This window comes from Oncorhynchus mykiss, chromosome 16, assembly GCF_057628025.1.
Source record: "Oncorhynchus mykiss isolate SJ-2025 chromosome 16, ASM5762802v1, whole genome shotgun sequence".
In the NCBI taxonomy this organism is placed as follows: domain Eukaryota; kingdom Metazoa; phylum Chordata; class Actinopteri; order Salmoniformes; family Salmonidae; genus Oncorhynchus; species Oncorhynchus mykiss.
The window spans coordinates 72,811,173-72,825,000 of NC_143037.1; the positions used below are offsets into that span (position 1 = coordinate 72,811,173).

Genomic DNA, 13,828 nt, shown 5'->3' on the forward strand with positions numbered 1-13,828 from the left:
TGCTGCATAAATTTGACCCGTGATGATCTATCTTTGTTGTATAAAAAAAATAGCCAAGCCTACAGTGTCTGTTTACTTCTCGGTGTTTTATTATCATTTTTATTTTGTTGTCCGTTAGTTACTAGACTGCACCGTCACGATTCATATATAGGAAAACAACAGATGTATCAAATCATTTATTGGATTGAATGATTTTAAAACAACCTTAACATTTCAGAAGGAACTGTAACAATTTCGTGAATCTTTCAATTTTAACTTACGTTGATTGTAAAAAATAAAGCACAGAAAATTCCGCAAAAGTGTGTCTCTTCTTCAGATACGATGAATTAAAGCTGGTCTTACGCGTGCCCCCTCTGCCCCTCTCCTCCTCCAGCTTCTGAGTCCTACCTTGTGCGTCACGTGGTCTAGCCCGTACAAATAACTCCCATCAAAGTTTTCCAGCGGAGAACTAATCGGAGCTCTATTATATCAGCAATTATCAGCGACGTTAACTATCTTCAGCTACAAAGAAGTGAACGAGAGAGAGGCTTTAGACCATCCGGGAAGTAAGATTTTTTCTTTTTCCCTCGTAAACTTTTCCTCACAAAGGATATTTTGGACATCTTTGTGGGAGCTTCAGTCACTTTCGTTGAGTCTATCTGAGTGAACAAGTTTGCACAAAGCGCTGCTGAACCTGCTCCTCTGGAAAACAGACTTTATCACCCAACCGTTCTTATCTGGTAAGATAATACAAACATTGTTGAATGTAATTGTATTCATCCCGTGCACACTGCTATCAACGTTTTATCTGTTTCGCTTTACTATTGATATAAATATATACATCCCAGATATGTCTCGCCTATCTATTGTGGTGTTTGATTAGGGTCCTGTTAAAATTTAATTACAAAGTGCAAAGACGAGATCCTCTGGTTAGCCGGGGTGGCTGATAGTTTGTTATATCTACACGTAAAGACATGGGAAACCATTCAGCTGGGGTGGCTGATAGTTTGTTATATCTACACGTAAAGACATGGGAAACCATTCAGCTGGGGTGGCTGATAGTTTGTTATATCTACACGTAAAGACATGGGAAACCATTCAGCTGGGGTGGCCGATAGTTTGTTATATCTACACGTAAAGACATGGGAAACCATTCAGCTGGGGTGGCCGATAGTTTGTTATATCTACACGTAAAGACATGGGAAACCATTCAGCTGGGGTGGCCGATAGTTTGTTATATCTACACGTAAAGACATGGGAAACCATTCAGCTGGGGTGGCCGATAGTTTGTTATATCTACACGTAAAGACATGGGAAACCATTCAGCTGGGGTGGCCGATAGTTTGTTATATCTACACGTAAAGACATGGGAAACCATTCAGCTGGGGTGGCCGATAGTTTGTTATATCTACACGTAAAGACATGGGAAACCATTCCGCTGGGGTGGCCGATAGTTTGTTATATCTACACGTAAAGACATGGGAAACCATTCAGCTGGGGTGGCCGATAGTTTGTTATATCTACACGTAAAGACATGGGAAACCATTCAGCTGGGGTGGCCGATAGTTTGTTATATCTACACGTAAAGACATGGGAAACCATTCAGCCGGGGTGGCCGATAGTTTGTTATATCTACACGTAAAGACATGGGAAACCATTCAGCTGGGGTGGCCGATAGTTTGTTATATCTACACGTAAAGACATGGGAAACCATTCGTGTCCTGTTAATCCATTACATGTCAATAGGACTGATACAAATACTATATTACTCTTGTTGTTCAATGTTGATCAATTTGTTTTCTATTTTTCATTGTATTTCTAAAGTCTAACTATTGCGATTTACACCGGGTTTAGTTTAGGCATAATTCGTGATATTGTCCACAGATTTACCTAAATAATACCGAAAGTTATTTTAAAGGGAAATGGGCGTATTTTACAAGAGATGACGATAATAGATATAGAACAGGCTATGTCCCAGGTCTAACTGTAGCTGGGCGATGTTTATTCTGTAATTAGTGCTATGGGTTCCATCTCTCCACTACAGGACACTTTTGTTGATTGTGGTATTTTCCTTTCATACAGGATCGGATATATTTGCTTATTATCCCGCGAACTGGATAACGAAAAATCGCCGACGACTCAAGGTGTCCTAGGAGCTGCGTGAAAGTGTCTTTACGTGACCCACTTTGTCCCAGGAGTCAAAACCCATATTCTTCCAAATAGGACGAGTATACGGTGTAAAAATGTACCAAAGCCTTGCTATGTCATCCAACCAGTCCCCATACGCACACGATGCAGGGAACTATATGCACCCTTCGGCGAGTTCCCCAGTCTACGTGCCCACTACGAGGGTGCCTGCTATGCTGCAATCCATGCCGTACTTGCAGACATGCGAGTCCGCCCATCAGTCTCACGGCCTCGGCGGGCATCACGGCTGGTCTCAGTCTGGCACAGACAGTTCGTCTTTCATTCCGGGCAGCCCCCATCATCCTCCCGGGTTATCCTACTCTCACAGCTCGCCAGTAAGCAGCAATAACGGCAGGGACACAGTTTACCAGAACCAGCTAGTGCTTAGTAACGGTGGTCGGGTTGACCATTATGGCAGCACTTTAGTGCGGTCAGTTGGAGGATCATACTCAAGTCCCTACGCGTATATGAGCCCGGAGATGGCGACCTCTTGGACACCTGGGCACTTTGAGAGCGGCATGATCAGTCTTCAGGGACGGCAAGGTTGCCTGTCTGGGAGAAGGTCCAGTTTAGGTATGTATAAACAGTCTTTGATTATTGTCTTACAGTTCCTCTTAAACAGAAAGGAATTTGTCATATCAAATAATGTAATCCTATGTAATAATGTTCCGCTTGTGTATGTGTAATTGGTGAAGGCCACGAAAAAAAATATAGCACATGATGGACAGAAAGGAACATCATTAAATGTATATCCCAGGTCTAGTAACCCTGTAATGGCATATAGGATTCGAAATAGTTTAGTGGCAGACAAAATATGTAGACCTATATTTTGATAAATATTAACACGATTTGAATAAGATTCAAAGTTGAGGATAATTCACAATTTAATGGAAAACCTGTTTTTGTAACAGTTATTCTTCCGGTTTATACCTTTTGCTAATGAGGCTATTCGTTTGTGTGTCTGTGAAGGCTTACAGAGGCCCGTGCTCTGATCTCACAATTTATAGCCGTGTTCTCTCTAAAGGTATTTTTGGATGCGATTGAGAAGTCCCATTGTATGTGGCCAATTCTCCCATCGATTGTACTCAGTCACTGTGATTCAATCAACCTTCAAAAAAGAACAATCTTCACCAGCTTTCACAATACACGTTCTTTAAAAGAGAGTTTGCTAAAAAAAAAAAAAGTTAATTGAGGTGCTAATTGAATCCCCACCAACAGTCCGTTTTCTTTTCGAGTGTTTTGATGATCAATACACACTCACTAGTGTAAACCTGGAAACCGTCCAATTGTTACCTTGATCAGACAGAACGGCCTATTTGGAAATGGCTCTAAGATACACGTTTAGTAAGCAGTCAACACGTCCTTTGAATGGTCGAAAATCCAGAATGTTCTGAAGTGGTATTTTCACCTGTTGCATGGATATAAGGACGTAGTTCATTTCTAGGCCATAGCCCATTCAGTGTTAATAACAATACACACTATAGGTTTCTTTATTACTTCGTTTCACATCAAACAGGAACGAATTTTCATCCTGGTGAAAATATTCCGTAATTTTTATTTTTTATTTCGGATCGACGGTCATTCGATTTGCTAACTTGTTGAATCTAAACGATAAGTGTGTGTGTGTGTTTGTGTCTGTGTTTGTGTGTATGTGTTTGTGTCTGTGTGTGTGTGGGAACAGTGGGTTTAGATATCTACCCCAAGTATGGCTCACTAGACTGTGTTGTCGATATTTTCGATATGGCACTTTGATATTTCATGGCACATTTAGGCACGAGGAAAATAAGACATTTAGCATGATACAAACAATCATTAGTGTTACTTTTTTTTCTATTGTTATTATTGTTATCAATGTTACTGTTGTTGTTTTTTTTATCTATTTATGCTATTTCAATATGTGAATAAGGAATTCAAGCGATTTATTGTAGGAGACCGTCGAGTGTCAGTAGCTTGAATGATATGGGGACCCCTTGATCCGTAACACTGATAGAACCCCATTAACATTCCACCGTCTGCGCCCGGTGCCCCGCCAGCAAGCCGCCCCAATAGATACGTCTATGACCCTCTCTCCATATTGATACATTCGGTTTAGTTCTCTTTTCATCACTAGAGGTCTTTAAATTCCTCTCAAACGAGCTAAGGGGAAGGGGACATTTATCAGGCGATGGCCTTTATGTCCACGATATGGGTTTACATCAAAGATGCTGGAACATTCTGTCCACCAATATGGGTTAACAAACATCAAAGATGCTGGGGTGTTCTGTCCACTGATATGTGTTAACAAACATCAAAGATGCTGGTGTGTTCTGTCCACTGATATGTGTTAACAAACATCAAAGATGCTGGCGTGTTCTGTCCACTGATATGTGTTAACAAACATCAAAGATGCTGGCGTGTTCTGTCCACTGATATGTGTTAACAAACATCAAAGATGCTGGCGTGTTCTGTCCACTGATATGTGTTAACAAACATCAAAGATGCTGGGGTGTTCTGTCCACTGATATGTGTTAACAAACATCAAAGATGCTGGCGTGTTCTGTCCACTGATATGTGTTAACAAACATCAACGATGCTGGTGTGTTCTGTCCACCAATATGGGTTAACAAACATCAAAGATGCTGGCGTGTTCTGTCCACTGATATGTGTTAACAAACATCAAAGATGCTGGCGTGTTCTGTCCACTGATATGTGTTAACAAACATCAAAGATGCTGGCGTGTTCTGTCCACCAATATGGGTTAACAAACATCAAAGATGCTGGTGTGTCCAGCTTAACTTGTGTCCTTCATGTCTGGATTCATGATTTATTTTACATGATTTCAATATATCCAACAAACACAAAACCTACCAAGGAACAACATCTCTACCCAATATACATATAGCACTTGCAAACACAATAGGCCTAAATTGTATGCCATAGTCTATAAACTCTCATTTTACTAAAGTATCTTGGAAATAATATTATGTCCAAATTTACAGAATAATGCAATTTAACTCAAGGTGATGATGATGGGTATTTTCATGGCTAGTTTCAGCTCTGTTCATGTTTTTCATCATGTGACATTGCCGACATTACAACCAACCCGACACCACCTAGGCTACAGATAATATTAAAACTCTGTCATTTGGCTACGTCATACTACAGACGTGTCAGAGGAGTTCCCAGGAGAGGGGCGCGAGTGCGTAAACTGCGGCTCCATCTCCACTCCTCTGTGGCGCCGGGATGGTACCGGGCACTACCTCTGCAATGCCTGCGGACTGTACCACAAGATGAACGGAATCAACAGACCGCTGATCAAACCCCAGAAACGCCTGGTAAGCACCATTGCGTTATTTGTATGTTCGTAAAAATTTATGAGTAGGTTTCCTCCTAGGTTCCTCCTACCTTTCTAGCGAGTTTTTCCAGGTCTGTGTGATTCTGCCGTTGCATTGCTTGCTCTTTGAGGTTTTAGGCTGGGTTTCTGTGTAGCAATTTGTGACAAAACTGCTGCTGTAAGAAGGGATTTATAAAATACATTTGATTGATTGATTGATTGAATTTGTCTTAGATGCATCTCATTGATTAGGCTTATCATTCACATATACCATATAAACTACATTCGTCAATGTGGACTTCAATATGGACATTTAAGAATGTTTTGGTCACTAAATGTATTGATTTGGCTTGGAGAAAAACCGTCTTAGGCAGATAGTACTTTCTTCTAGGTCCAAACCGTTAACCCAGGTATTGGACGAAAAAGAGTGTGAGGCAGAGGGCCAGTCTGTTCCATCAGAAGGTCAGTGTAGTAGACTGAGAGAAAGAGGCCTGTCTCTTTCCCAGGCAGGAACCAGCCTCTCAGAGCCAGCTGCTGCTGTGAATTACCATGGCCAGTTCAGCTCAGCTCAGCTCAGCTCAGCTCAGTTCAGCTCAGCACAGTTCAGCTCAGCTCAGCTCAGCTCAGTTCAGCTCAGCTCAGCTCTGCCTGGCCTGTTTCTGTTTTTATTTGTCCTTCAGTGACCTTGCCCATGGGTTGTCTGTCCTTCAATGACCTTGCCCATGGGTTGTCTGTCCTTCAGTGACCTTGCCCATGGGTTGTCTGTCCTTCAGTGACATTGCCCATGGGTTGTCTGTCCTTCAGTGACCTTGCCCATGGGTTGTCTGTCCTTCAGTGACCTTGCCCTTGGGTTGTCTGTCCTTCAGTGACATTGCCCATGGGTTGTCTGTCCTTCAGTGACCTTGCCCATGGGTTGTCTGTCCTTCAGGGACCTTGCCCTTGGGTTGTCTGTCCATCAGTGACCTTGCCCTTGGGTTGTCTGTCCTTCAGGGACCTTGCCCTTGGGTTGTCTGTCCATCAGTGACCTTGCCCTTGGGTTGTCTGTCCTTCAGTGACCTGGCCCTTGGGTTGTCTGTTTTTATTTGTCCTTCAGTGACCTTGCCCATGGGTTGTCTGTCCTTCAATGACCTTGCCCATGGGTTGTCTGTCCTTCAGTGACCTTGCCCATGGGTTGTCTGTCCTTCAGTGACATTGCCCATGGGTTGTCTGTCCTTCAGTGACCTTGCCCATGGGTTGTCTGTCCTTCAGTGACCTTGCCCTTGGGTTGTCTGTCCTTCAGTGACATTGCCCATGGGTTGTCTGTCCTTCAGTGACCTTGCCCATGGGTTGTCTGTCCTTCAGGGACCTTGCCCTTGGGTTGTCTGTCCATCAGTGACCTTGCCCTTGGGTTGTCTGTCCTTCAGGGACCTTGCCCTTGGGTTGTCTGTCCATCAGTGACCTTGCCCTTGGGTTGTCTGTCCTTCAGTGACCTGGCCCTTGGGTTGTCTGTTTTTATTTGTCCTTCAGTGACCTTGCCCATGGGTTGTCTGTTTTGTATCCAGATCTGTACTAGGCGAGAGAACAAAAACAAACTACTGTGTGTTTCTGCAGAGAAATCTCACTTGCGTCCAATAACAAGCTGATAGATAGAGAGACGAGGTTCGGCCAGGAGTGCTTATGGCTCAGCCCAGTGCTGTGTGAAACATTTCTCATGTCTTTAACAGTACACTACATGTTTGGTCTCATCATGGATATTATGGAGGCACTGTGTGCATACAACGCACTTCACTTACAGCGAAGGGGTAGTCCCCCCCCCCCAAAAAAAAAAAATCAACCACATCTTATAGACAACTATAAATACCATTATACAGCCATGGAGTCCATGGAGTCAGCAACGCAATATTATTTTTTGGGGGGGCTGAACGATCCTTTTAAGGTGCTTGTTCCCAACACCTCTCATACAATCCACCAGGGGCCGACTGGCCATCTAACACTAAACCTACACTTGTCATTTTCAGCTGGTCTTGTCCTTGGTCCAATCAGTATAATGCTTTGAGTTATGTGATGGTATAGTCTGGTTATTGACAGCTTGTCTTCTCCATGTGTAGCAGACCACATCTCGCCGGGTCGGCCTGTGCTGCACTAACTGCCACACCAGCACCACCACGCTGTGGCGTCGCAGTGCAGAGGGAGAGCCTGTCTGCAACGCCTGTGGCCTTTATATGAAACTACATGGGGTAGGCAAAAACACACACACCATACACACACACACACACACACACACCATACACACACACACACACACACACGCACGCACGCACGCACGCACGCACGCACGCACGCACGCACGCACGCACGCACGCACGCACGCACGCACACACACACACACACACACACACACACACACACACACACACACACACACACACACACACACACACACACACACACACACACACACACACACACACACACACACACACACACACACACCATACAGACACACACCATACAGACACAAACACACACACACACACACACACACACACACACCCACCCACACACACACACACACACACACACACACACACACACACACACACATTTCCCATGTACCCTACTCTATGTACATTATGTAATGTACACATAATTTGTGTTGGAGAAAAACCTGTCTAAAATGCTGCTGTAATAACCAACCCTTAGCAGCCTGGCAGTGCAGTGTGGGTCACATAACCAACCCTTACCAGACTGGCAGTGCAGTGTGGGTCACATAACCAACCCTTACCAGACTGGCAGTGCAGTGTGGCTCACATAACCAACCCTTACCAGACTGGCAGTGCAGTGTGGGTCACATAACCAACCCTTACCAGACTGGCAGTGCAGTGTGGGTCATGTAACCAACCCATAGAAGCCTGGCAGTGCAGTGTGGGTCACATAACCAACCCTTAGCAGCCTGGCAGTGAAGTGTGGGTCACGTAACTAACCCCTAGCAGACTGGCAGTGCAGTGTGGGTCAAATAACTAACCCCTAGCAGCCTGGCAGTGCAGTGTGGGTCACGTAACTAACCCCTAGCAGCCTGGCAGTGCAGTGTGGCTCATGTAACTAACCCCTAGCAGCCTGGCAGTGCAGTGTGGGCAGCATATTATTTGTGTGAAAGCTTACCAAGGTCATCATGGTTGTTGTTATGAAAAGAGACAGGTGGGAAGAAGGGGTCATTGAGTGTGCTTTTTGTATCTTGGATCTAAATTCTTGTCTTCTCCTCCTCCTCCTCCTCTCAGATACCCAGACCAATGGCCATGAAGAAGGAAAGCATTCAGACAAGGAAACGGAAACCTAAGATGCCGAAGTCCAAAACCTCAACAGGTAAGAATGAAGAACGGAAGGAGGGAGAATGTGTCAGCGTTGAGTCAGGTTGATGGAAATGTTCATCTGTGTGTAAGAGAGAGGGGAGCGGAAGAACCGACCCATATAAAATCCTATTGATATCTTATATCGGTCTGGTCCTGTTTGTAGCCATCACTCACTCACCGTCACTCACTCACCGTTACTCACTCACCGTCACTCACTCACCGTCACTCACTCACCGTCACTCACTCACCGTCACTCACTCACCATCACTCACTCACCGTCACTCACTCACCATTACTCACTCACCGTCACTCACTCACTGTCACTCACTCACCGTCACTCACTCACTCACCGTCACTCACTCATCGTCACTCACTCACTGTCACTCTCTCACTGTCACTCACCCACCGTCACTCACTCACTCACCGTCACTCACTCACCTTCACTCACTCACCGTCACTCACTCACCGTCACTCACTCACCGTCACTCACTCACCATCACTCACACACCGTCACTCACTCACCATCACTCACACACCGTCACTCACTCACCCATCTGTCTGTGTTCTTCAGGAGGGTCGTCAGCATCGGGCACCAACTCCCCGTTCTCCCTGTCTGTCTCAGAACATGCCTCTACTATAAAGAGTGAACCCAACATGGTCCCCTCCCCCCACGCCAGACAGGCCGTAGCCTCTATGTCCCAGGTAAGCCCTCTGTATTCTAGGATCCTTTCATTTCTGCAGTACTATCTTCAATGAATACCATGTGATATGATTTCAATGTTCACTGCCAGAACATTCTATGGCAGTCATGAGAATTCCATATTTTTAGCCCACGTAAGATCCTAGTTCCTAGGCTTTAGTATTATGGTGCTCTGTCGTTTACATATCTAATTCTTTCTCTGAAGGCTTCGTCACATCTGAACAGTGCAGGATCAGGACATGTGGACATCAAGTATGAGGACTGCCCCTTCACTCCTGCGTCCATCTCCACACAGAACTCCTGGTGTACTGCTCTGTCTCAGGCGTGAGCTGACTCGACCACAGTTCACTTGGACCAGGTCCTGTGCTCACTGTGGATGATATAGACTTGTGAAGAGAACTACCTGTTATTGACTAACTCTTTTTTTTTTTCCGTGGATGGAGGAACGGAAGAACAGAAGGAAGCGACGGCAATCAAGTGGAATGTATTTGTGGCTACTATCAATGCTATTTCTAGTTTTTGTTGTTGTTGTTGTTTTTTTGTTGTTGTCTTTATTGTTGTTGTCTTTATTGTTGTTGTCATTATTGATGTTGTCATTATCGATATCTTGCTGAGTTCACCATTGCAGTTTTACATGGTGTTTAAAGAAATAACCAGAAAGAGTTCAATAAGTTATTACATAGTGTTAAAGGGATACTTCTGGATTTTTCAATTAAGCACTTTTTCTACTGACCCAGAGTCAGACGTATCCCTTTATCTACTGACCCAGACCCAGATGAATCCATGAATACAATTTTTATGGCTCTCTGTCCATTATGAAGAAAGTTAGAGGTAGTTTCACGAGCCAATGCAAATTAGCGTTAGCGCAATGACTGGAAGTCTATGGTATCTGCTAGCATGTAGAGACATACAACTTGTATCCACGAGTTAATCTGACTCTGTGGAAATAGATAAAGAGCTTCATTGCCAAAATCCAGAAGTATCCCTTTAAACACAAAACCAGATGGACAAAAAAAGTGTTTTATTACCTCTGAACGTGTTTCATTACTGCCGTGTAGATGGTTAACTTTCATAAAAACATTATTTATGTTGAGAAAAGAACCAGCATGAAACACCAAAGACAACATGTCAAATCCCAGAAGTCCCTTCTCAGAATGTTTTGTATGTTCAAGGTATGACCTCAACACTAGGAAGTATACATTTACATGTGTTTTGTATGTAATGAAATACATATGTTGTTCATTGAACAAACGATGCAAATATATTCATTTCTATTTTATCAGATAGGTTAAAAAGGGCTAAATACTTGTTTTTATTTTTCATTTTAGACATCGCAACTGCGTACTGAATCAGTTTTCTATATTTCCAAAACCACTGTTCTACTAGTTCAAATGTTTTTACAATGTATCGTCTGATCATGTAACGTGCAATTACTTATTTTTACAAAAATGTAAGACAAAGAAAAATATACGTTTATGTTAATTATTCGGAATATGTTAATTATTCGGAATATGTTAATTATTCTGACTATGTTAATTATTCGGAATATGTTAATTATTCTGAATATGTTATTCAAATTTTATTTGCTGTATTTTTGTGTTTTGTTGTTTAACTATAAGGGAGTTTTTTTTTTTGTATTTCATAACGTACAGTTGTAATGTTCAGGGACTTGAGTCTAATTATATCTTTTAGCTGTTTCAACCAGGTCTGATAGTCTCTCTGGTTTCACAATGCTCTTTGAAATCTGTTTAGTTTAATAAACCGATCAAATGACTTGTTTTGTGTTTTTATGAAAAGTGATTTTAAAGAAATTCGGGGAAACAAATCCACTTTTATTTTAATGTTTGACCTTTTAATGACATTTATTTGTGATCTGCCAACCTCAGTTATATACAGTAGTTGAATCCTTAATCTTCTATTTTTTTGCTTGTTTCTTATGTGGACTGCAGGGTTACTCCCAGAACCACTGACATCCTGTGTGATATTTATAGTGAAAACAATTGTTTGTTGCCAAACCATTTATGTCGGATAGATGCAAGCTACATTATAGTAGGCTGTCAAATTTTTTTTATGTTTTGTCTGTTTAATGGATCATATTTTAATCAATATTTGGTTTAAAACTTATGATATCAGGTGGATTTTGATGTGTGTTAAGAGTTGTTAAATATGTGCATTCTCGGTAGGAGGTGGATTAGGAGGCTAGGAGTATCTCTCCTGACTGGTTACATGTTACTGTTGAACAGTGTATGTCTATGTCTGTGTGTATGTGTGTGTGTGTGTGTGTGTGTGTGTGTGTGTGTGTCTATGTCTGTGTGTGTGTGTCAAATCAAATCAAATCAAATTTTATTTGTCACATACACATGGTTAGCAGATGTTAATGCGAGTGTAGCGAAATGCTTGTGCTTCTAGTTCCGACAATGCAGTAATAACAAGTAATCTAACTGTGTGTCTATGTCTGTGTGTGTGTGTGTGTGTCTATGTCTGTGTGTGTGTCTATGTCTGTGTCTATGTCTGTGTATGTGTGTGTGTGTGTGTGTGTGTGTGTGTGTGTGTGTCTATGTCTGTGTGTGTCTATGTCTGTGTGTGTGTATGTGTGTGTGTGTCTATGTCTATGTCTGTGTGTGTGTGTGTGTGTGTGTGTGTGTGTGTGTGTCTATGTCTGTGTATGTGTGTGTGTGTGTGTCTGTGTTTGTGTGGAGGGTGTGTGTGTCTGTGTTTGTGTGGAGGGTGTGTGTGTCTATGTCTGTGTATGTGTGTGTGTGTGTGTGTCTGTGTTTGTGTGGAGGGTGTGTGTGTCTATGTCTGTGTATGTGTGTGTGTGTGTGTCTGTGTTTGTGTGGAGGGTGTGTGTCTATGTCTGTGTGTGTGTGTCTGTGTTTGTGTGGAGGGTGTGTGTGTCTATGTCTGTGTGTGTCTATGTCTGTGTATGTGTGTGTGTGTGTGTGTGTGTCTGTGTTTGTGTGGAGGGTGTGTGTGTCTATGTCTGTGTATGTGTGTGTGTGTGTGTGTCTGTGTTTGTGTGGAGGGTGTGTGTGTCTATGTCTGTGTATGTGTGTGTCTGTGTTTGTGTGGAGGGTGTGTGTGTCTATGTCTGTGTATGTGTGTGTGTGTGTGTGTGTGTTTGTGTGGAGGGTGTGTGTGTGTCTATGTCTGTGTATGTGTGTGTGTGTGTGTGTGTGTCTGTGTATGTGTGGAGGGTGTGTGTGTGTCTATGTCTGTGTATGTGTGTGTGTGTGTCTGTGTTTGTGTGGAGGGTGTGTGCTCCTGTTGCTCAAGCCAGCGTTGTCAGACCAAAGGTTGAGTTCCAACTGTGCTTAATGGTCCCTGGGACCTGGGGCTGGCTGGCACGCGTTGGTCCTGCCTCTGAGGAATATCGGCACGTCAGCAACAAATTATCAGCTTTACTGCCTCGTGGCGACACACAGGCAGAGGTGCCCCCACAACCCTACTTTTATGATTATTTTCTAAGTTGTTTCTATACTCTTATCTGTTGTGGTGCTAGTTGCTGTGTGACTGGGTGATGTGTTATATTGTGATGTCATTAGACTCTTAACACTGCTGAATAGCTCACTCCTACAGAGCTTAGACTGGCTATGGTTAGAAGTTAGACTGGCTATGGTTAGAAGTTAGACTGGCTATGGTTAGAAGTTAGACTGGCTATGGTTAGAAGTTAGACTGGCTATGGTTAGAAGTTAGACTGGCTATGGTTAGAAGTTAGACTGGCTATGGTTAGAAGCTAGACTATTTACGGTTAGAAGTTAGACTGGCTATGGTTAGAAGCTAGACTATTTATGGTTAGAAGTTAGACTGGCTATGGTTAGAAGCTAGACTATTTATGGTTAGAAGTTAGACTGGCTATGGTTAGAAGTTAGACTGGCTATGGTTAGAAGCTAGACTATTTACGGTTAGAAGTTAGACTGGCTATGGTTAGAAGCTAGACTATTTATGGTTAGAAGTTAGACTGGCTATGGTTAGAAGTTAGACTGGCTATGGTTAGAAGCTAGACTATTTATGGTTAGAAGTTAGACTGGCTATGGTTAGAAGCTAGACTATTTATGGTTAGAAGTTAGACTAGCTATGGTTAGAAGTTAGACTGGTTATGGTTAGAAGCTAGACTATATATGGTTAGAAGTTAGACTGGCTATGGTTAGAAGCTAGACTATTTATGGTTAGAAGTTAGACTAGCTATGGTTAGAAGTTAGACTGGTTATGGTTAGAAGCTAGACTATATATGGTTAGAAGTTAGACTGGCTATGGTTAGACATTTCAGAGCATTTTAGAGTGATGAAACTCTGGACAAAGAAGGACAGACATGTAAAC

The 13,828-nt window shown here is 42.9% G+C and overlaps 1 protein-coding gene across 1 annotated transcript; it reads left to right on the plus strand.

The window, feature by feature from the left end:
- Positions 1 to 415: 415 nt before the first annotated feature.
- LOC110492659 (GATA-binding factor 5-A) lies at positions 416 to 11,281 on the plus strand. The gene is made up of 7 exons (XM_036947675.2): positions 416 to 719; positions 2,062 to 2,739; positions 5,311 to 5,480; positions 7,567 to 7,695; positions 8,737 to 8,821; positions 9,380 to 9,510; positions 9,714 to 11,281. The coding sequence occupies exons 2-7, from the start codon at positions 2,223 to 2,225 to the stop codon at positions 9,834 to 9,836; spliced, it is 1,155 nt and encodes a 384-aa protein (XP_036803570.2). The 5' UTR covers positions 416 to 719; positions 2,062 to 2,222; the 3' UTR covers positions 9,837 to 11,281.
- Positions 11,282 to 13,828: the final 2,547 nt, after the last annotated feature.